Below are 25,929 nucleotides of genomic sequence, written 5' to 3' on the forward strand. Positions count from 1 at the left end.
ATAATAAATGTTTCTATAGATAATAATATATACTAATGGCCATTTTAATAGAACTTGAAGTAATACTTTATTTTTGATAGGTCTTTAAAAAAAGTTACTTTGGATGTATGTAGTATGTAGTGAACATATTTTTCTTAGTTATAATGTCGACACATTAAAAATAACAAAAAAATATTTAAACTTAATAGAAGCTGCAAAATATGAAAATGTTAGCGAAGATGTAAAATTACTCTTTTTTAGATGTAAAATGTATTTTAAAATACGAATTCTAAATCAAAATATTAAAGATAATTACAATATCCGCAAAAGAAAAATCACAAAGATTGTAAAATAAATGTCTTAAATGATATTCATAAAGTCTTAAGTATGACCCGCTTTTCCTTTATGGTCAAATTCTTTACATTTTGCAGGCCTTTTATATTTAATTTATGTTTTGTAGCAATATTTATTTTGTTTGTGATACACACAATCAAATCTTAGATTCATATATTTCTTTAATTAATTTTACAAATTACTTATTAATTTTCAAAACACTTTTTCACAGAAAGTAACTAATTATGACTTCTTACTGCAAGATATGGCATCGAGGTATACTTACCGTTAACAGTTTAAGTTTCGAAGTTGTTCATTACAGTAATGGAACAACGTTGCCATATGATGCATCGTTAAAATATAATACATACAAGTCTCCTGGCTTTGTCTTGCTATGACGTCATGCGCAAAGTCGATTAAAATTAGAACGGTAAGTGAGCATATCTTGTTGTTATAGTATCATGGTGTACATTTACCTTAATTATAGTAGTCGGTGCAATAAAAACAACATGGTTTCAACCTTTTTATGGCATATATAAATAATCTTATTACAATGTTAAAAATAGGATATTAGAATATCTATCAAAAAATTTATAATAATATGTGTTTTGTTTACCAACGTTTAAAAATAATTAAATAAATAAGGAAAATTAAATTATTATACTAATGATAATAGTAATATAGAAAAAAATAAGAGTAATAAATAAAAATAGTAAAAAGCTTACGAAAATTTAATAACTCATATCAATATCAGAACCAAGAAATTAAAATACTAAAGGATATTCACGAAACACTCTTTAAAGTGCATTGTAGACAAAATATAATTTAAATTTACCTAAATTATTTCAATAAAAGTAAGATAGAAAATAAACATAGCCTCCGAAGCCAATAATGTCAAGCACATATATGATTAAGTTTATCTGATGACGCCCTGTACTGTTAAATTACAATCAAGTTTAATGAAAAAACGTTGTTTCATAACTGACTGATACAATGTTTTAACGAATAAATCGTGTAAAACATAAAAAATAACCAATGCTTGCGAATAAACCAATTATTAGTCAATAATATAAGTGCGCCTTGAAATATTAAAACTTTCCTAAAAAAAGGTTTTTATTTTTTATTGCAGAATATTTTTCTAGTACCATATGATGACATTATATATAGCAATATGGATATCACTTCTACTAACAACAGTTACGTCTTGGAAACTAAAAGCGTATCCTTATGCCGATCTAAATTTTGTAAGTATTGTTATTTTTTATTTATTTTTTAAACTCTTTCTATATTGTTTCCTATCTCGCTATTCATTTGTTTATCAATTTCTAGTCAGTATTGTTTCATCAGCCATTATACTCATAGATCGACCGATAAAACTAAGTGTCGCTCATCAATAAAAATGAGACAAAATATTATTAAAAAATTATGGAATTTCGTTAAAAAAATAATTTATATTTTCATTTTTTTTTCATTGCCATTTCTTCTTGTCGTGTATATCTTCTTTAGTGAGGTCTCTTTTTGCATTGCTGTTTTTATTTGTTCATTCCACTGAAATCTACGACCTCCTCTTTCTTTTTTCCAGGTATTCTTGTCTCGTAGATCCTTCACATATGCCCTTAAAAGAGTAATTACCGTTTTTATATTCCGTCATTTAGTATCCTCTTCACATTCATTAGTTCTCTAGTTTGTTCATTTTTTCACTTTACTGTCCATTAGTGTTAGTCTGCAGCTTCTTCAAAACATAATTTTCATTTCATTTATTCTATTAATCATTCTTTTATTTGTCACTCTTTTATTTGTCACACGCTTTTACGCAGTAATGGATTCCCGTGATTTCCGCCTGGAAAATGTTACATTCTTAGATCGACTTGACCTTAGAACGAAAATGTATCCCTTGATTTGTCCCTATTAGTTTTTGAGCCATTAGTGTACGAGGTGACTTTCACGTATGTGGGTAGAGCTCCTTCCAGTCTTCACTGCCTTGCATAATTATTTTGAATTTATTGTCAGAGCTATATCTCGTAGCCGTTGCATCGATGGGTCCTCAATACGATATCTGCTTTTCGCTCTTCGATAAGCTTACTCTTATTCGCATTATGTGCCTGGCTTATGTGTTGCTGACTATGTATTAGTTTGTGCATCATAAATCTGGCTTTGCCCTGTATAAAGTGAAAGTAAAGTATGTGAAGTGGTGGTAGATTCAGCAGGTCTTCCAACGCCGCTATATAAGTTGATTTTATGGCCCCCGTAATATACAGGCATTCCAGCCTTTGTATATTACTTAGCAGCCTTAATGCACCCACAAGCTACGTCTTTTTCCATCACGTCACATACCCACAGGTTATCATTGCGCTAATAATGCTTGTATATAACCATACTAAATTTTGGGGTTAAGCCCTAAATTCTTACTGCACGTTATTCTACATCTACCTAAGGATATAGCAGCTTTCTGTGTGGTTTTCAGTATCTAAGTATTTCATGTAAGCCTATGATCTAAGTATACCCATAGGTATTTCATTTCTTTGGCAAATAGAGTCTCTGTTTCTCTGTTTCTCCCAGCACCGATGGTTTTAGGTCTTTGAAAGCTGTATTTTTTGTAAAGTTGATGATTTGTGTTTTCTGTGCATTGACTGTCAGTCTCTCTTTTTTTAGCCAGCTATAAATTACGTTTAGGGCATCTTGCATTTTCCCACTTACAACCTAGGTGAATATTTGTCTCTGACGACAATTAAAACCTGTTGCTTTACTTAGAGTGTATATTACTATCCAGATTTCCAGGGTTGCCCTTATCTATCTGAAAATTACAAAAGGTGTGTCTTGTCTGCTCATTACTTTTATTAAAGAGTTGGTGGTAACAATATTAAATTCCCCTTGAGTAAAGTATTGAAAATAGCGGTCATTGCTATCTCGTTGTTCTCTATTGACTTTTAGATAAGCCTATTTAAATCATCCTATACGGAGCACTTAATTTTACCAGGTTGATGTCCATATTGACGATTGCTTAGGATTATCTTTTAGCATTTCTTCTCTCAAGTATCTATCCAGTATACAATATACGACAATAGGCTTATTGGTTTATATGAATTTGATGTTAGGTCTGAAACTTTACCTACCTTAGGCAAGTATATGACTTTAACCTTTTGCTATATTCCAGTACGATCCTACATGCTGAACTGGCTTTGAAGAGACAGTTTTCATGGTAAGTCACTATAATAGCTTCGCTTACCGTTTCTGCTGCCAAATTCATGACCTCTAGGTAATTTAATCAAGTTCATAATTTCATCGAGAATTCTGCTGAGGGAATCTATATATCCTACCCAGTTTGTATCTTTAGAATTTTTGTATTAAATTTCTGATGGAAATATATTTAGGTCCGTGATCCCAACATAAGGGTTTATCAAACACATGCCAATATGGTAATGATATTACTTATCCTGCTTGTGTAGAGTGTTCAATTTAGCACTTCTTTGTGTGCTCTAGTGATAAAAGTTAGTTTGTTCCTTTATTAGATATAATTAAATCTTCAGATCGGAAGAAATTTAAAATGGACTCAACCATTGCTTTAATGTTTGTGCTGCCCCATATGGTGTAGTGTGCGTTAGCGTCACATCCCTATAATGAGCTGTAATCCTTTCCCTAGGCAATATGCAAGTATATTGCTTATAATGCTTGACCTAGAGCCTCGCCACACGTAAATCAGGCTAAACATGCCACGAGTTTCTTATATTATCCTACTTCCGTAGGAATACCTGTAACACTATTATCAGTGCAGAGTACCGGGATTACGAGTAGTATACAATTTACTCTATTACTATGAATTATCCACGACCTTGGTCTTATGGCTTTATGTTTTATAAAACTTTACCGTATTTAGTTAATAAGCCAGCAGTCTTTTTGCTTATTTTACATGTCTGCTAATGGAGGGAACCAAAAATTTCTAGTCTATTTCTCTCTATGAAGAGTTGTCTTCTGGTTCTGGTTCCGTGGACTTTCCTTCTTCTTCTGTGGGTCAAACACACTCTTAGACGGTAGTCCTTACGAGTGCGCTGGTTCCACGTGAAGAAGGTTATTTCTCTTCCTAAACCTTCATATATGGGGAAGTTTTCCCTATTTCGCTGGAGCGAGTTACTGCTGGGTTTTTTTTTTTTTTTTTTTTTTTTTTTTTTTTTTATATTTGGTGTTATAGGCGCATCTTACGTATATCCTGGGTTGACAGAGTTACTAATGTGGAGGTCCTGCATAGAATGGGGAAAGAATGTGAAATTCTCATGACCGTCAAAACTAAAAAGTTTTGGCTTCAAAATTTACGAAAGTGGTATAACACGACTACCACTGAACTGTTCCGCGCTGCAATAAAAAAAGTAAAGATAGCCGTGATGATCGCCAACATCCGGAACGGATAGGCACTTTAAGAAGAAGTTATTGTTTTTCCTTCCTTGTATCGGAGTTACCTTTCCCACTTCGAAAAGGGTAATATTTGGCTTTTATGGAGCTCTTCTCAAAGTTTAAAAACTATTGAGAGGGTCTATAAACCCTTTGTCTGAAACCCAAGACTATACGTAGATAATATGTTCTGAGTCCATGGATAGTTATTCTGTCTATTAAGAATCCTTCGACTCAAGATGTTTCCCATATATTATTTTTGCTGGCTATTTTGATCTTGGTGGTGTGTTGCGAATAATTTGTCCACATTTTTTTTGTGCAACTTAGGTATAATTAATAATTAGTATTTCATATTTCTGATCTTGGTATAACTTTGTCCATATTTTTCCTCTCATCATGTGTGCTTTCAAAGTTGAGCATCTTTTGGTAAACGAATTGGATTACGAATTGAATGTTAGGGGTATAACGCCTGCAGAGTCGGCAAAGGTTGAAGACAAACGCAAGCTTTTGCGTGGAGATTTAAAGCAGAAACAGGACAATAGGAGTTTTACTCAGATTTCTGCTACACACATCCCTTTCGATGACCAACAGAAAGGAATATCCGAAACCTTAGATGATTTGTCGACGAGAATAGGAGATTTCAGGGGAACTGTACAAGATAACTTGTATGCGCGACTAACTTCTCGTTTAGCTCACATTTCTGGCCGCGTACATTTGTTACATTGCACTACTGAAGAGCAGGAATCTTTTAAAAAGACTGTTTCTCTGAGAATACTTACATTGGAGGGTGAACTTGATTCTAGAGTTAATTACATTGTTACATCTACTCCTAATGCTCCAGTCAATGTAGTTCCTAGCTTTTCGTACTCCAAACCTGTGCAAGTACACAAATGGGGTGTTTCATTTTCTGGTGAAAAACAGCACACTGATGTGATGTCATTTATAGAGAGGGTTGAATGTCTTCGTGTTTCTAGAGGTGTCTCTGAAGAGGATTTGTTTGCTGCTTCTGCTGAACTGTTCACCGGTACAGCTTTTACATGGTTCATGAATAATAGAGGTAATTTTTCTTGTTGGTCTGATCTGGTACACAAGTTGAAGTCAGATTTTCTTCCTTACTCATTCCAGGATGATCTATTGGACCAAATCAAAAACCATAAGCAGAAACCTGGAGAATCTGTCACTATGTTCATTAACACTATTTTGGGCATGTGTAGCCGTTTGGAGACTTCTTTATCAGATTCTGCTAAGATAAAAATTATTCCTAAATGTCTGTTACCTTTTTATCATCAACAGCTAGCTCTTATGGACATCCAAACTATTGATGACCTTACTGTAAAGTGTAAACGTTTAGAGGAAGCGTTATCCTGGTCCTCTCAGTCTTCATCCACATCTCGACCTTCTTCTAATTTTTCTTCTCAGCCAAACTCTTTTAGTCATCGTTCTTGGCAAAATAAGGGCCCTGAACGTAATGTGTCAGTTGTAAGCTCTATCTTCTGCTGGAATTGTCGTCAGTCTGGTCATTCGTTTGTTGAATGTTCGAGCCCTCGCACTCGTATTTTCTGCCATGGTTGTGGTAGGGAAAACACTCTAAAGAGAAATTGTTTTAAGTGTTCGGGAAACGAATTGTCGGAGGTCCGTCCCCTGAGCGTTTCTCCGTCCACCATACAATCAGGGAATCAAACCCAAACTTCAAACGAGACCGCTGGTCCAAGCACATCCAGCAACCCAAACCCATCTCCGAGTCGGAAAGGGAAAGGGGTAACTTTCAAAAAAGCAAAGCACACCACAAGACAAAATCAGTCCCGAAATTAAATACTAATCATGAAACGTTGAATCCGCCTGTTTTAAGTGATCACAGATGGTCAACTACCAATTCTTCTTTACCCAGTAGCGTTAAACACAATTCTAATGATTACAGTAGTGAAATAGTTCCATTATCAGTATCAACCTCTAGGTTTGTTGATGATGATGATATGTCTATGGTTGTACCATATAATATTTATACCCAATCAAATACTTTAGATTTAGATTTAAATTCTTTACTAGTTAGGAAGGTTAATGATAATAGGCCTTATTTACCAATTAAGATTTTAGGACAAGCATGCTTAGCGTTGTTAGATAGTGGCTCTAATATTTCATTGATAGGTGCACATTCGTTACATCTTTTGAAAAATGCAACTTCTTCCATTATGCCCATTTCATCTTTGCAGGTATCTACTGCAGATGGTACAGTTCAGTCTATTACAGGCAAACTTCAAACTGAAATCACTGTTGCAAATATATGTAGAGAAATCACATTTTATGTTATTCCTTCTGTACAGAATTCTATAATTTTAGGCATGGACTTTTTCAATGCTTTCAATAGCACGTTAAGTTGTTCTGATTTTTCGTTTTCAATTTCTGAATTTAATTTAGCTACTTTGAGTGCTATTCATGATTTTTCTAGTCTATCTAGTTCTGAACAAAGGCAATTAGAGAACATGATCTCTAAATTTACTACTCTTTCTTCCAAAGACAAACTAGGTCGTACGTCTTTAATATCTCACACTATTGAGGTGGGAAATCCCACTCCTTTTAGACTTTATCAGTGTCCCATACCTCAAGCATGGCAGGCTGATTTAGAAACAGAAGTCGATTCGATGCTCTCGTTAAACATCATAGAACCTTCTACCTCGTCTTACTGTAGCCCTTTATGGTTAACGAAAAAGAAGGATGGATCCTTTAGGATCTGCTTTGATGGTCGGAAATTGAACAGTATTACCACTAACCGGGATGCTTATCCTATCCCCAGAATAGATGTGATTTTGAGCAAACTTCAGAATGCCAAATACATCTCTTCTATTGATTTGTCTAAGGCCTTCTTACAGATCCCATTGAGTGAAGAGAGCAAGAAGTATACTGACTTTGCCGTCAGTGGCAAAGGACTATTTCAATTTGTCACTATGCCTTTTGGTCTTGTTTCTGCTCCCCAGACAATGTGTCGTCTGATGGATTTAGTCATTGGTCCTCAGTTAGAGCCCTATGTTTTCTATTATCTGGATGATATTTTAGTTGTTACTCCTGATTTTTCCCTTCATATGGAAATTTTAGATAAGTTGTTTTTACGCCTTAAGGAAGCTAATCTAACGATTAATTTAGATAAGTGTCAGTTTTGCCGTCCTAGTCTTAAGTTTTTGGGTTATGTTGTTGATAATCAGGGTCTAAGGACTGATCCTGATAAAATTGTTGCCATTAAGAATTTTCCTATACCTAAGACCACAACCCAAGTCCGTAGGATATTGGGAATGTGTGGTTATTATCGTCGGTTTGTACCATCTTACTCTACCTTGTTGTCACCTCTTACTGATCTTCTGAAGAACAGGAAAAAGGGACAAACTATTACTTGGACTCCTGAGGCAGATGAAGCTTTTAGGCGCGTTAAAGATGCTTTAACGAGCGCTCCAGTCATGATGTCACCTAATTTTAATGAGCATTTTTATTTAATGACTGATTGCTCTAATACTGCTTCTGGTGGCGTGTTATTTCAGTTGAAAGATGGCTCTGAACACCCCATCGCTTATACAAGCAAGAAGTTGAATAAGGCACAGAAGAACTATTCCACTACGGAGAAAGAACTCTTAGCTATTATCCATGGGTTAGAAGCATTTCGTTATTATTTGGAAGGTCGTAATTTCACTATCATTACAGACCACAGTTCTTTAGTATGGCTTCATAGCATGAAAAACCCTTCACAGAGACTTTCCCGATGGATCTGTAAACTGGCTGCCTATTCCTATAAGATTATCCATAGAAAGGCAAACGGGGTAGTAGTTGCAGATGCTCTTTCCCGTGTCCATGACATTAACGTCTTAGATCTGTCCTCTTTAACTCCTGACGCGTGGTATCAGAATATGATTGATAGGGTTACTCAAGACCCACAAAAGTATCCTGATTTTAAGGTAGAGAACAATGTGCTGTACAAACACATTTTAGGTCCGGTAGAGACATTATCTAATATGTCCGACTGGAAAATAGTCGTACCTACGCCAAATCGGGAAAATATTTTGCATATGTTTCACGATGAGGTTACTGCTGGTCATTTTGGCTTTTATAAAACGTATCACCGTATTGCAGAGTTATATTATTGGCCCGGCTTGCGCAAATCTGTAAAAAAACATATTGCTAAGTGCCTGGTTTGTGCTACTTGTAAACCAAGTAATTTACCACAAGCTGGACTCATGGGTTCCTTCAGGAACATTGATTTTCCTTGGCAAATGATCTCGTTGGATCTCATTGGACAATATCCTCGTAGCTACAAAGGAAATACCTATTGTTTAGTAGTTGTGGATTATTTCACTAAATTTCCTTTAGTTTTTCCTCTTCGTCAGGCCACAACTCCAGCAATCGTGAAATATTTGGAGGAACAAGTCTTTTTGTTGTTTGGTGTTCCCCAAATTGTTTCCTGTGACAATGGTCCACAGTTCGTGTCTAAGGCTTTTAAAGACCTTCTAACCAAATACAAGGTTCAGAAGATCTTTTATAATGCTGCGTACCATCCGCAAGCAAACCATACTGAGAGAGTGAATCGAAGTATTGTCACAGCCTTGAGATCATACACTTTCCCAGATCATAGAGCTTGGGATCAATATATTCACTCCATAGCTCAAGCCATAAGGACTTCTGTCCATGAAGTGACACAGTGCTCCCCATCATACTTGAATTTTGGCAGAAACATTGCTTTATCTGGTGACTATTTTGGGTTAATTTCTGAAAATTCCGCAAATCTCCCTCAAATATCCGAGAGACTTCATCGTCTAGATGACCTTCAGACTCTACCTCCAATTTTTGCTGATATCAGGAAGAAGTTAAAAACTTCTTACCTCCGGAACAAAAGTCAATACAATTTGAGGAAGAGAGATTTGCGATTCTTTGTTGGCGATAGAGTTTTAAAGAGAAACTTTGTAAAATCAAGTAAAGGTGATGCTATTTCGGCAAAATTTTGCCAGAAATACATTCCGTGTACGGTTGTAAGGGTAATATCTCCTTTGGTATATGAATTAAGGGACAATTCGTCCAACAAACGAATTGGTCAATTTCATGTAAAGGATTTACTGCCTGATAACACCATCGACGAGGTTAGTTCTTCATCCTCAGAAGAAGACTAACTTAACACTTTCGTTTAAGCTAATCTCTTTCTCTGTTTGTCTTTAGCTTATTTTGATTATATTTTGCATTTTAGTCTAAGATTTTCTTAATCACCAGATAACGTAGGTACACCGCTATTTTTTGTATCTTTTGGCATTGGTTAATGACTTCTATAACTTATTAGATAATTAGTATGTATGACTTATCCATTTTCTTTTGTATTATAAATGATGCACTTTATAATGAATTAATATTCTTAAGTACTAATTTTCCCAGGAGAATTACTCCTTTTAACCTCTTATGATATGAGGGTTGTTTAGTATATATTTACATATTTAGATTTATACTTATAGTTAATCCTATTACTGATAAGGAACTATGGAACTATGTTGTTACACTACTTGATCATATATTGTGTGTTATATTTTTGATATTTGATTCCTTAGTATTTGTTTTGATATATTTGTTCAATATTTGCCAATTTGGAAAGATGTGATTTTTTTTTTATCTTTGGTCTGCTTTATTTTCACTTGTCACGAAAATCTTAAATACTCTACAATAATTTATGTCCTGATTCCATATACAGGATGGTTCTGGAATTAGTTTGGAATTTTGAAGTAGGTAAGGATGACCGGTGTCCTTCTTATTTCTTCTTATTTATTCTTCTGAATTTTCTGTCAATGAATCTGTCAATACTCAGCTTTAGTGAATACGTGGGTTCGAGATTGTTGCTCAGCAACTGATCACTGCTGCTCAATTAGGTTCGTACTATATGTGTTTATTGCAGAGTAGGCAGATGTTTATGCCTCATAATATTTCTGGTCAGGAAATGCTCGCGACATGTCCTAACCATTCTTGTGTGATTGTCCAAATATTCCAGTTACCTTTTCACAACTTGATAGGGAAGTTTAATTAGTTCATATTAGTTATCTTACTTCAGGTTATGTTTTTTATCTTTAACTATCCCTACACATGTCAAGTTAGTCATTTTCACTATTTAAGAGTTTAGACAAATGAGTTGTCCTCTTAGTGTAATCCCACTTCTTTCCTTAGGCATAAATTGCTGTTTAGATTTAGGACTATTCCCGGATAATTCCATGCTGCGAGAACTTGTTATAAATCTACAGTTTTGTTCAAAATTGGTTGCTTGTTCTCGACATATTTTTTTTTCTTTCGTTAGTAATGGTATTATAGGAAAAGTCCACCACTTATATTTTCTTAGGATTTCTATTGGGATTTTATAGGTGTCTGGTTATTCTCATACATCTGTTGTAGTCACATGCTATAGTCAGCGAATACCAGCACACTCAAAATTTATTTAGCCTCTGAATTCCTTTAGTCCATTTTAGACTTTAGACTTTAGGTATTTATCTTTATCTTTGGTTTAGTTCAGTTACATATTACATTACTTAGTCTGAATAAGTGTGACAATGCTGCTTCACACTTTAGGAAATTTTGCTTTATTGTAATTACTTAGTTGGTATTGGCTCATATTACCGGATGAGGGTAAGAGCTAATTTAGTTATTAGCATTAGTGAGAATTGGTCCTTTCCTGATCGTTCTTCTTTGGATATGCTCTATTTATAAATCTGGTGTCCATCGATAGTCCGATTTTGGATTCAGTGTCTGATTCCTCACTTATTTGGTTTATTTGGTTATGTAGGTTCGTATCACCATATGTGGGTGTACGTAGACCTCATTTAGTTTTGAGATTTAGTATTGGTGTGAATGGGTCCATAAATCTTCCTGGTCGTTCTTCTTTGGATATGCTTTTATGAATCTGGTGTCGATTGATAGTCTGACTTTGGATTAAGCGTCCTATTTCACATTTATTTTGGTTATTACGTCTTAGATATACTTTGGTATGTTTACGATTTAGATTACTATTTGTGTTATTTGGTTTGGTGAGAATTGCTCCATAAATCTTCCTGATTGTTCTTCTCTGGATATATTACTATGAATCTGGTGTCCATTGTTAGTTCAATTTTGGATTAAGTGTTCAATTCTTAACCCATTTAGTTTATGATTTCTTTGATCTTAGTTTAGTATATCTCCGGGTGAGATATTGTTTGAATTGGCTCATACATTTGCCTGGTTGTTCGTCCTTGGATATACATAGTCTTATAGATCTGATGTCCATGGATAGTTCAATTTTGGATTTAGTGCCCAATTCGACATTTATTTGTCAGCAAGAATTTAGTTGGTATATTTAGTTAATATTTGGCTTTTAAGCATATTGTCGATTGAGATTTTGATTGGACTTTCGAGTCATCTGAGTTTGCGGTGTTTGGCGCCATGACCATTCTTTTTTTTCCGTGATCTTTAGTTCGTGGTTATTTTTTTTTGTGTAAACTTACGGATCAACGTGGAATGTTAGGCCAGTACACTTAGTTATTGATACTTTTAATTTTAGGAACAAAAAAAAAATTTTGATTAAAATTTTTTTTTCCCGACTAGTAAGGGAATGTAACAGTCGTTACTTTTATTACTATTTATATTAAAATAATAAACAATTTATATTAAAATAATTTCAGAGACGTAGTATGGGTTGCCTAACTTTAAGTGTTCATTTGCCCATTAAGTGTGTATTTTTAATAATTTAAGTTGTCACTCTGATCTAATTTGGTACCATTGCGAACCAAAGAGATGACAGGAGATTAGGGGAAGTGGAAATTGGCTCTTCTTGGTTAATTAACTGTGAATTAAAATTCACTTTTGATCGAGAGTTTGAAGTGGTACATAGGTGGTAGTTAGCGAAAGAAAATCCAATTAATGCATAGAATTTCCTTCACTTCAAGAAGTTAAATATTCTAAGTATAACCATAACAATTTAATTGACGGTGTTTTCGGAAACTCGGGAAGCTGAAGTGAGATTTCTAGCACGGAATTAAGTAGCTATCTGGTAAATAATAATTTTTTTATATTATAAAAACTAACTTTTGTTCTCACCTCCCACATCCTTAAGGTATTCAGAATGGCCTTGGGTCACGAATTCAAGTATAGTATGGCCGCTTACAATCATTCCGGCATGAATCTGATTAAAATTCTGAATTTTAATAATTTTTCTGAATTTTTCGTAAATCTCTAACATCTATTACAATTTCCACAGATATTTTAATGAACATTAGAGTATTTTATCTATATCCTATTATTCAGATTAATTACTTCATATTTTAATATAGTATTTTGTTCAAGGCCATTATATTTTTACTCTATGTGAAGCAAGGTCACGCTACATCCGATTGGATGGGTTTTTTTTATCTACTATAATTATCTTTTTGCTCCGGTTTCTTATGCTGAAAGAAACTTTCCTCACTTCTTCTTTGATTTCTTTTTCATCAATGTTGAGATTAGAAGTAACGGGGAATTGTTTTCAGCCACCTACCATGGAATTATAAATTTCCCTCAGAACATCCGAGGGAGAGTACCACTTCAACTCTATTAGAATCAGGGTCATTGGGACAAGCCGGTATTGTCTACTCCACCCTCATTTTTTTTTCTCCAGCCTGCACCTAGAGGTAGGGCAGGACCGTAATCATTGGAACTGAGCCAATTAGCACCAGCTCCGTGCTAATTTCGGACCTCAAGGAGGACTTCGCTGGGACACCGAAGCCATTCGGGAGTATCCTTCCAGACAACTGTTTCACCTAGGAGGACAGTTGGTTTTTGATTCAGAACTATATATATATATATATATATATATATATATATATATATATATATATATATATATATATATATATATATATATATATATATATATATATATATATATATCTTGTTTCACCAGTTATAGTTTTTTTTTATAACATATATATATATATATATATATTAATTAATATAACTCCCCTTGGTATAAGGTATCGGTAAGTTTGAGCTCAAATTCTACCCAGAGATTATCTTCCATTGTTTTTTTGTATTAACCATTTATTTCATTATTAACTTTAATTATTTCATTATGTGTTTACTTAACTAATTTTTTTTATATTTCATCTTGCGTTATTAACTCCGGTTATTATCCCTTCAGGATAATAGACCGTTTCAATTGTTTAACTTGGCTTGTTCCCATTTATATATTACTTATTTATTATATTTGAATTTAGAGGTGTTTAACAATATTGTTGGTCATATTGTAGGTTAGTATGATATATTTACGTGGCTATACGTTCTTCCAACGTTAGCATTATTTTGTTTAAGGTTGTTTTTTAACCTAGATGTAGGTTGTACACTCTATATCAGAGTTATTCTGTGTAGTTTTCAACTTTTTATTATAGTTGTTTTCAACATTCTTTTTTTAAAATATTGTATTGTGAAATTTTCATATACTTTTTGGTAACTTAGAGATTGTCAAAATCTAAGAAGTTATATTTAATAAACTTGAATTTGTTTTGCATATAATTTTTTATTAATATTTCCTTACCTTTTTACATTTACAGCATTTTTGTTTATTACATCAACTTTAATTATTATTAGCAGTATACGATACCTGGAAGAGTGACCGTTCCTCTTTTTAGAGTAGTATCCCTCTTCTGGCGCCCTCAATTTGTTTTCTTTGTTAATTTTCATTATATCTATTCATTTTTCTTATCTTCTTTTCTATCCATCATACATATTTTCCTGATTTACTGTCTTTAAAAGGCATGCAAATTGGCCGTATCCATCCTTGAGTTTCTAGTGGTCATTCTCCTGCCTACATTGCTAGCCTAGCCCCATTCCGTTCAATATTTTTTTTTTTCATACTTCTTTACTTAATTTTTATCTATTTTATCCCAAATATATAGACCACTCTTCTTATACCTCTCTCCTCCTACACACCCCAGTATTTTGCTACAACACAAGTTATTTATATTTAACATATTAGTGTAAGACTTTTGGTTTAATATTGTGATGATTCACTTAATCAATGTCCTTTAGAGCATTTTGAGCTAGAGCATTTAAATAGTTTAATATAAGAGTTTAATATAATATAATAAATAATTAAATAGTTTGTCTTTGTTTTCTTTTAAAGAAGTTTACCACAATAATTTGACCAAAATAAATATTAATAAAATTTTCGTGCCTGAAAAAAGTCGAAAAATGTGTTTAGCTGTATAAATGTTTAGTTTTGTAAATAATTTCAAATGTACACCATTTTGTTTCTATTTAAGAATTTTTAATATTGCTGGTAAACAATCACTTAAGGGCACTCGCTTTTTAAAACTCTTGTTCAATTTTATATTACAGATTTGCTATGTCAGATATTAACTGTCTGCCATTAAGCAGTAATTTTTGCACAAAAAGTATTGGCGCCATTTTTAAAATACAAGAAGAATAAAAAAAAGGAAAAAATATTTTTGTAATTTTCAATAGTTGTGTAATAATATAAAAAAAGTTTAATTGTCATATATAATAGATAAGATACAAAAAAATGTTGAAAATGTGTCATTTTTTAGCGTTCTAGACGGTAATAGTCCCTTAAGTGATTTTCATTAATTATTTTTTGTATTATTCGGTAAAAAAATAGAGGTGTGTGTTCAATCGACTTTGCTTAAACGTAGCGCGGTACAGAATAGAAGGATACATATTGATTTATTGATAATAAATTTTAAATCTAGGAACAAAAAGTAGCACACGATGGATATCCGTTGGAGCAATATCAAGTAAGAACGAAGGACCACTACTATCTAACCATCTTTAGAATACCATATGGTAAAAGTTCAACCAACAGTACGAACCGAAGCCCAGTTTTATTGATACATGGCATGGGGGGAAGCGTAGATATGTTTCTACTCCAGGGCCCAGGAAAAGCATTAGCCTACTTACTGGCAGATAGTGGTTACGATGTCTGGCTATTAAACAGTAGGGGATGCTGGAAATCTCAGAGACATAGGTTCTACAATATAAACAAAGATCGACAATATTGGAAATTCTCGTAAGTAAAGTAGAAAAGTGTTTTTTTTATTTTGTTATCTATTTTCCAAAAGTATACCTATTTGTTTCTAGCCTTCTTTATGTTTTGCTATTGTACATTAAAAAACAGTTGTCACTCAAAGTATTTAAATATAAAATTTTTTTTCAAATAATTATGACTTATTAGATCAGTGATGGATTCGACCGTTACTTGATGGAAATTCATTTTATATAACAATAAAACACCGAAAGCTTTGTTTTCAAAAATTCCACAAAATTTATTATAAAATCTTATCACTACAGATGTTTCGGTAGAGTGCCTTTTTCATGTGATCTATTTTTGGTATGTGTTTACACTTTATAGTTTTTAACGAAATAGGTTGACGAGGTGAGAACTGTTTGCCTCAAGTTGGTCATTCAGGATTATGTCTGTGTTTTCTATGTGGTTTCTAATAAAAATAGCTTAAGGCTTTTGTTTTGGATGTGAAGAATTAGAAATTCATCATTAAAAGAATGGTTTTTGGACAGTCACTACATTTAAGTTTGTATACACCACTGTGTACGTGCTTTCTATTTTGGCTTTTTTTTAATATACATAGTTACTTGAGTTGTTGTCTGTTCTAAAAGCTGGTGTATTCTTTTTTTTTTATTTGTTTGGCTATTTTTGTTGATATTTTGCCTGTATATGTAATCGAGCAGAAGGTACTCTAAGTTTTTTCTCTGGTGGTGGAAATACTAATTTCAGGGCTTTCTTGTGTAGTTTTTGATTTTAAATGTTATATATTGTTTGTTAGTTGTACCCATTGTTTACTGCTATTTGCTTAATGATATTTAATTCTGCCTCAAAAATGTATTTTGACATTGAAATTTCTGTTAATCTACGTAACATGCTATGATAGGCTGCCAGTTTATGTTGTGTATGATGTGATTATGAATTGTGTATAGTCATGTACGTATGGGTAGGTTTATGAAATACGGAGAACTCATGTTTGTTTTTAAGTCTGATAATTTTTAAACCAAAAAAATGTATTGATTGATTTTGTTCTGTTTGTACTGTAAATTTAATATGACTATGAAGTGGATTGATACTCATGAGTAAACATTAATAAAAACGGGTGTGGCAGTCCAGTGGGACTGTCGGTGGAAGTTACACTTCTATACACGCATTCGCCGTTACAAATTTATTTGGGAGTCAATCTGCACAATCATTACATATGTAATTCTATAGGTAAGACATAGCAGAAAGAGAAACAGAATTAATAACAACTAGCAATGAAGGATTGAATCAATATTTTGATGAAAATGTATATTTTTATTTTCATATATCTATGAAAGGAGTTGAATGCAAAATTTTTTTACACATACTCTGCAGTAAAATTCATTGTTTATTTTGTTATTAATATAATAATACAATACAAATTAAACTGCAATATTTATAAGTATTTAAAAATGACAATAATATACATAAAAAAAATTCACTACAATACAGTGCAACATAATTCCATATAATAATACAATACAAATTAAAATGCAATATCCATAAGTATTTAAAAATGACAATAATGTAATAATATTAATAAAAAAGTCCTCCCCGACTGGGAATCGAACCCCGGTCTCCCGCGTGACAGGCGGGGCTACTGACTACTATACTACCGAGGACATGACACTGGATCAGACAGTGATTTATTGAGATTATTATTTTGAAATACAAATATAATACAATATAATTATGAACATTTATTAAATAATACAAAACATATCACATAAATAATAATATTAATAAATATTTTATTATATGTATAATATTATATGTATATATATATATCTTTATATAATATATATAATATTCCATTATATATACAAAAGGAACATTTTTATATTCGAGAGATTAAGAGAGAGAAAATATATCTTCTGTCTCTCTCTTACTCATTATCTTACATATGTAATGATTTCACAGATTTACTTCCATACAAATTTTAAAACGTGGAGCGCGCGTAGAGAAGTATAACTTCAATAATGGAGTGACTTATTAGATCTGTGAGAACGTTTATAATATTTTTAAATTTCAAAATACATGTTTTTTTAAAATCACTAAAAAACAGTTTTTCGCGTTTTTGGGATCTTGCACCTTACGCAAAAATTTTAAAAAATCAGATATATAGTTTTTGATCAAATACACAAAATTAGGCATGCAGTCATCTCCAATAAAAGTTATAAACCCCTTATAAAAATGTATTTTTAGGCTAAAAATATTCAACCTAACGGTCTATCAAAAATAGAACAGATTTGTAAGAGCCTCAACTATGCGGGTGAATTTATTAAAATTCTGAAATTGATTGGAACCTACCCAAAAAAAGATAAATAAATAAAAACAAAAAAACGGCAAAAATTGCACTGTCTTATTTTTTAATTACATAAATCGTAAATAAAAAGAACATTCATTTAGATTGTATCGATCCTAAAACATTTGAAGAACCCCTCAAAATCCTTAAAATATATTAACTTGTAAAAAACCGAATTGAATCTATTTTGAAATCTATAACATGGAGAAAACCCCCTAGAGCCCCCAAAAAACAGTTTTTCAGATTTTCCTATAAGGAAAAATCTGAAAAAAGATCAAAAGTATTCTTTTTCATTAAATAAACAAAATAAATCCATTGGACCTGCAACCACGTCCCAAAAAAAGTCATACACTTTTTTCAATAAAATGCATTTTTAAGTTATATACACTCCTCCTCCTCGTCCTCATTATTTGAGCCCTTATCAGGGCGTAGTGGCACTCTGAATATTATTAGATTGCTGTCTCTATTGGCTGCAATCTTGTATCCAATATATGGCTTTATGTAGGAATGTTTCCACTATCGTCTCTATTTGGTCTTCCGATCGTTTTGGAGACCTTCCTCTCGGTCTTCGACCTTCTACCTTTCCTGCCACTACCAATAGTTTCGTAGTTCCTGTTATTCTAGCTAAGTGACCGAACTAAATGAGACACCCTCGGTTTTTACTTTTTTTAATAGGCTGTCTTTTATATGCACAGTAATTGGGCTGAGCAGTAATTTTTCCATGTCCCTGCAATGCTCTCTATTACGGTTTTTACTTCTCCATTATGATCTTGAATCGCTTGAAGTTGTGGCTTAAACTCTCGGGCCAAATATTTAACTTCTTTAAATAGTTTATGACTTTCATGTCGGTTTTGCATGTTGCTCGAGTTTTCGACTCAAGTTATTTATATGGTTGCTTTTATCTCTGGTCCACATTTATTTTAGTATGCGCTATGTCTTGAGTGTAACTTTATGTTTTTGTGGAATGTTGTAGCATCACCCTTCTTTTTTCTCCACTAATCATAAGGTGTCCCCTGACATCCAATATTTGTTCTTTTGGATTTTACGTGGTGTGCACTCTTTTTTGCTGAAGATATTCAGCTGTTTATTCCATTCCATGTTTTATTTATGTCTTCTAATATTTGTAGTCTTTTTTTGTTTATCAGTGTCATCTGGAATTCTTCTGAATTATTTACCCTTAGCTGTTTTGTCTGATGCATTTGTCTAGTTGTATGTAGTTTGAGCCTGCAGTTCATTTTTACTAGTTTATGATCTGATCCACAGTATGCTCCAGGTATCATCATCATCATTGGTGCTATAGTCCTATAAAAGAGCCTCGACCTTCCCAAGTCTATTACGCCAATCAGTTCTATCCATTGCCAACTGTTGCCAGTTTGCTGCGCCTATTTGTCTACCATCCTCATCTACACCATCCCTCCATCTGAGTTTTGGTCTACCCATACTTCTACTTCCCACAGGTTGTGACATAAGGATTCTTCTAGGAGGGTTGTTCTGCTGTGATCTTGCCAGATGTCCTGCCCAACTTAGTCTTCCTATTTTTATAAAGGATACTACGTTTTTACCACCAATATGTGTTTATATCAGTGATATATCTCGTAGTTGTACCTCCTTTTCCAAACACCATTTTCACAGATGCCACCAAATATTCTTCTTAGGATCCTTCGTTCAAATATAAGCAGGAGATTTTCATCTGCCTTGGAAATGGTCCATGTCTCCGACCCATATGTCAACACTGGTTGTATAAGGGTTTTGTATATGGTTGCTCCAGGTATAGCTTTTAAATTTATTGCTGAAGTTTTTCATCTTTTTGTACGAGTATGTAGCCGATTTGATTTTTATGCTCTTTATTTGGACTAGTCCATGTTCACAAATTGTAAAAGACGTTCTTCTTTGTTTTTTCCAATGCCAAAAACAAAAATGGTGTCAGACTGAAATCACGCGGAACCTTATTTTTATTCACATAGAACGTATAAAAATAAAAAACTTGAATTCCGTACGTTGAGGCATTTTGCCTATCTTAACGGGAAGTACCCTTATCACAAAAGCATGTCGATATTCTCGTTCGACCATATTCAAGCCCGAAGACTAATAACTCCAAATGAACGATTGATTATTTCATACTACGTATGTCTAAGTATTTCGCACAGCATTATAGAAGAACAACTGAAAAACTTAGGTATACATCTACTAACTCCAATTGACTTTCTCGGGATAGGGACTTCAAATCCAGCATTCAAGCATATCTTGAGTTTCCGACGATACACTTTTACGGCGCCAACTAACTTAGACAAATTCAAATTACCCGATTCTATGTTAATTAACCATGAGGATCATAACTATCGAATTTTCTTTTCCATCGAAAAGCAGTCTTGCTACTTATGTAAGCAGCAAGGACATTTTGCATGTCAGTGTCCTAATAAAAATAATCAGACTCCTTCAAACAACACCCAAAATACTGTTTATCTAAACTCTCTATGGGAAGTACACCAATCAACTCCCCTTTCGACAATTTCTTCTGCACAATCCTCTCCTACCGAGACTGAAACTACAATACAACAATCAGCTCCCTTGTCGATAAATTCCTCTACACAATCGTCTCTTACTGAGGCTGAAACGCCTAGATAAATTATTACCCCTCAATAAAATAGGCATACTCCGATAAAATGCAACCTACCCAATGAGACCCAAATGGATACCTTAGATCAAGATACATCCTTATCCCAGCACCCTAAACAAAACGTATCTGAAATAATATCCCCCCAATAAGAGATAACGAAAATGCTTAACGTCGCTGGACCAAAGCCACGAAGCAAAAAACCAAAAACTCAACAATAAAACAACAAAAACCTAGTAGAAGATCTTACTAAATGCATCAGTCAATTCTTAAAAAAAAACTTTAACAATGGATACTTAACACAGGAAGAACTTATTGACTTCTTTAAAAATGCGCATGTTTCTTCAGATGCTCTCAGTGTCGCCAGAACTTACTTGGAGAATATCGAAGGATTGATAGACTTTCTAAAGAAAATACATCCTATGTTAAGTCCAAGATATCTTAAATCCTAGGTTCTAGAACTATAAACAAAATTACAGAACAAATTTTGAGCAATATTTCTACCGATGATCCTAGCGATTCCTCTCAGGAGACTTATTAATTAAACTATTTTCAATTCTATTATTCAATGAAACCTAAACAAGTACCATACCCATTTAGAAGATTTTAGAATTCTTATAAATAAATTTCATCCATCCATCCTATGTTTGCAAGAAACACATTGCAAAGGAAATTCGTGTCACAATCGTAAAAACTTCATCTTCAGACTACGATTAGGACACACCAAAATCACACATGATTTCCTACTACAGAAGCAACTCAAACCTTTGTGTAACGCGTGTGATAGTGATCTAACAGTACATCACTTATTAGTATTGTCCGTTGTATGCAATTGAAAGACAACATGAACAGTTACCTACAACAATAAAAGACATTCTACGTGAACATAGTGACCACAATCGTATCATACTTTATTTGGTTTCCTTAGGACTAATTAACAAAATCTAATTGTATTCTTTGTTTTTTATATTTATGTTATATGTAAAATCGACCATTGCTAATAGCCCATGTAGTTGAAGCAGTTTCAAATAAAAAAAAAGCATGTCGAACTTTATTTTGGTCACTAATAGTTTTCAGATTAAAAAAAAAATGAAAAAGCAATAATCTTAAAATAAATTACGATTACGATTAAAAATAAATTTTTAATCGTAAAACCTAAACAATGAGTTTACATTGGTTAATGGCATCGTTCCTCATTTAGGTGGTTTCGTTTTTTCTTTTGTGTATCCTCTTTTCTTATCTTCTTTTTGTCTGGTAATTTACTACAGTTATTCTAGTTAGTCGGGTAAGTTGGGGTAAGTTAATAAAAAGGCTCTACTTTGTATCCAGTTGTCCCAAAATAACGTTTTTTCGTTTAAATTCGTGAAAAACTTCTCAGCTTTTCAAATATAAATATAAATTTATTCTAATTGTTTATATTGTTATGTGACTGTAAGTACGGTCTGTAATATCTCAAAAAGTCTACCTGGGCTTCCACTAATGGTTTATTCGCGATATCTTCCTGGAATTACGGTTGAAAGTGCTGACTCGACTTTCAGTGTGATAGACACGTACAATCTATAAATTACGGTCTAAAGGTCGATTCAAACACATCAGTCCCGTCACGTCACAGTTTCGGCGCCGAACGGAACAATTAGTATAATTATAGGGGTTTGAAAACTGGGGACAGAACTGGACTGGGGATTGCAATATACACCAAAGAATTTGCAAATGCTACACTGTGGATAAAACTAGTTTAACTAAAAGACAAATTTTGATTTATTGACTTAAATAAGGCGTTTGGCTGAGTAAAAAATAAAAAAAACTTAACGAATCCTCACATGCGACATGGCAAATAAAAGAGGAGCAAATAACGAATATATTTAGATAGAAAAAACAAACAAGGCAAATACTAAAGGGGCACTACACAGAATCTTCATTATTAATGCACGTATAGCGATATACGGGATATCATAGGGCACTATGGATAAAAATAGATGAACTATAAAAAAATTTTGATTTATTTACTTAAAGAAGGCCTCTGACTAAGTACAAAACAAACAACTGATCGAATCCTAACATAAAGTATAGCAAATGAAAGAGGCGGATATAACGAATATATTCAGATAGAAAAAAATCAACAAGGCAACTACTAACGGGGCACTACACAGTATCTTCATTATTAATGAACGTATAGCGATATACAGGATATCATAGGACACTATGGATTAACATAGATTTACCATACAATAAATTTTGATTTATTGACTTAAAGAAGGTCTCTGGCTAAGTACAAAATAAACAACTGAGCGAATCCTAACATGCGACATATCAAATGAAAGGGGAGAAAATAACAAATACATTTAGATAAAAAAACAAACAAGGCAACTACTTAAGGGGTACTATACAGTATCTCATTATTATTGAACGTATACCGATATACGGGATATCATAGGGCACTATGGATAAAAAAAGATTTATCATAAGACAAATTTTGATTTATTGACTTAAAGAAGGCTGAGTACAAAATAAACAACAGATCCAATCCTAACATGCGACATAGCAATGAAAGGGGGGATATAACGAATATATTCAGATAGAAAAAACAACAAGGTGACTACCAAAAGGGTACTACAAAGTATCTTCATTAATAACGAACGTATAGCGACATACGAGATATTAAAGGGCACTGTGACAAGACCAGACACGACAAGAAGCAATACGGAGTAGAGGACGCCCACCAACTAGATGGACTGACGACCTAAAGCGTGAACAATAACTGAATGCAAGCCGCACAAGTGAAAGAACTGAGGGAGACGTATGTCCAGCAGTGGACGCATACAAGTTAATGATGATGATGCTGAATGCCATCATTTGAGTTAGTTGAAACTAGATGATCACTGTAAGTCTTGGGTCCAGACCCAGGAGAACATTTTTAGTAGGTGCCCGATTAGAAGAAGCTTGTGAATTATTTGCTGCCTTTCTGTTAGGTGCCTAATCAGAAGGGCTGGTTGGGGAATATTAGCAACCGTTCTGGTAGGCACTTGATGAGACGGGTCTGGTTGAGGATTATTCAACTGCTACTGAACATTTACGAAAAGCGCATAGTCTGGAATGATATGAGTAATACTGTCCCTGATGGTTGTCTTGGAAGAAAATGATTTGTTAGCTAAAAAAAGAAAATTTTACCGGTCACATAAGTTGACTTTTGCGACATATAGAGTACAGATCCAGGAGGCATACGGTTTTTTGTACTCAGGATTTCTATTCTTACCTTTGAAAATACAAGCAGGTGAAAGAAACCTACCTTCTCTATTGCAACAAGCAAAAACCGATATTTTCTCTTTTTTTCCCTGATGTAACATTTGACACCCTTTTAGAGCCCTTTGGGACCACAACATAGCTGCGTTTATTATTTAACTGAATTCCAGTCTCGTCAATATTATAAACATGAGCAGGTTTATTAAGGTTATTTTTTTCTAAAATATCTTGTACCAAATCAAAGTACCTTGTGACATTTTCCTTGTTCATATGTTGAGCACAAGCTTGGGAAGTAACCTCGAATTTTCTTATTAAAAGGTCTGAATTGCAATTTAAAAAAAGGAAACCAATTGGTGGCTGTCACTTATGTTGTTTTATTAAAATTATGCTTGATTTTTAACTGTTCAGCTAATTTAAAAGCCATTACGTCTACATATAGTCTATGTCTATACTAAAGCACCATACTTCGTCACCGAGAACGATCTCCGCCGAATATTATAGGAAAAAGGTCGACTTGCCGTATCACACGGTTCACCAACTCTCCTCAAGTTACCCTATATAGAATTATGTACCAATCTATGGAGGGAAATGTTAAATATGTACAGAAGTGGTATACGTGTAGAGCGCTTTAATTAATCATAACAATCCGACAGTGGAGAAAATATTATTCAGAATATAAAGAAAATAAATGTTTTTAAAATAAGAAAAAAGATGACACAATTATTTTTATAAGAATTAAAGGGAAGAAAATATAAGGATATCAAGAAACTAATTTGCATTGTGTAACGATGACACCATCTACCATCACCATTGATGTGATGCCGTAAACAATGTCAAGAACTGAGTTCGATCGAGTATTGATCTTGTAAGAATTTCTACCTAGGTCTCTGAGTACTGATCGCTCTTTTCAGCTGCGCACGAGTATTTATCGACCGCTTCCGTCCCATATCTCGTCTGGGCCGTGTATTGATCGGGCTCCGTCATGGTCTTTGAGTATTGACTAAAGAAGTTTCTTCATCCTACCCATCTAAACATCGCTAACAATTATTTTACGTTCACCTGCATCAACGTCGAACCGCAGTCTGTTGATTTTATTTACGAGGATTCGTCTTTTTATTCTAAATAGATAATTCTAATAATAATCTAAAATAACCAAAAATTAGGTGCACTAAGAGAAAAAGCATTAAACATGGATAATACAATGTAAAAGTTAATTATTAGGTCTACCTAATAGTAATTTATAGAAGAAATATTATTAAACATAACCATTAATAGTATGCTTTAATATATTTTTAGATTCCATGAAATAGCTATCCATGATCTGGCTACAAACATAGACTTCGTACTAAAGAAAACAAAACAAAAACCTTTCCTTATTGGACATTCTCAAGGTAATACTTGTATCTTCATTTTACTTGCAATGAAACCTGAATATAACGATAAAATTAAAATGGGCGTGGCGTATGCTCCGAGTATCAAAATAATTGTTGACAATATTTTTGCCAAAGCGTTTATTTACGCTGTGGAAATGATCGAGGTATGACTTATTTTATATTATAGCCATAATATATTTTTTACTTATTTTTTTTATACTCTGTTTGAAAATTATTGATAGCACAGATTTATAACACAGCTCATTTGCATTTTATGTTGTTGTGTATTCCAAGGTTGTTGGCTGAGAATATTTTAATAAATTCTTGTTCCTTTCTGCTTTAAACATACATGTAAAATGGATTCAATCCTTTTTTATACTGAAAGTGGTATTATCCCTTTTCAAATGAAGATAGGACACAGCTTATTTGTTTTTTATGTTGTATTGTAAACGAAGTTTGTCCAATTGGTCATATTATTTTTATAAATTCTTGTACTGAACTGAGACTGGATATCGATATTTATAATTCGTCTTGTTTCTTATCTTTACATTTTTGTTAAATTTCTGGACAAAACCATGTGGTTTTTCCTACTGTTACTATGAACTGTCCTTGTGCCAAGAGCTTTAAACGCCGCATCTTTAATGCTTCTCTT

The 25,929-nt window shown here is 33.3% G+C and overlaps 1 protein-coding gene across 1 annotated transcript in view; it reads left to right on the forward strand.

Moving 5' to 3' along the window:
* The first annotated feature begins 1,421 nt into the window (after window positions 1-1,421).
* Window positions 1,422-25,929, forward strand: part of LOC140449717 (gastric triacylglycerol lipase-like) — a 148,399-nt gene continuing 123,891 nt past the window's right edge. Inside the window, exons 1-3 of the mRNA XM_072543037.1 lie at window positions 1,422-1,556; window positions 15,414-15,730; window positions 25,201-25,441. Coding sequence (XP_072399138.1) covers window positions 1,461-1,556; window positions 15,414-15,730; window positions 25,201-25,441 — 654 coding nt within the window. The 5' untranslated portion in view covers window positions 1,422-1,460. The remainder of the gene's footprint in view (window positions 1,557-15,413; window positions 15,731-25,200; window positions 25,442-25,929) is intronic.

This window comes from Diabrotica undecimpunctata, chromosome 9 (assembly GCF_040954645.1).
Source record: "Diabrotica undecimpunctata isolate CICGRU chromosome 9, icDiaUnde3, whole genome shotgun sequence".
NCBI classification, from domain to species: domain Eukaryota; kingdom Metazoa; phylum Arthropoda; class Insecta; order Coleoptera; family Chrysomelidae; genus Diabrotica; species Diabrotica undecimpunctata.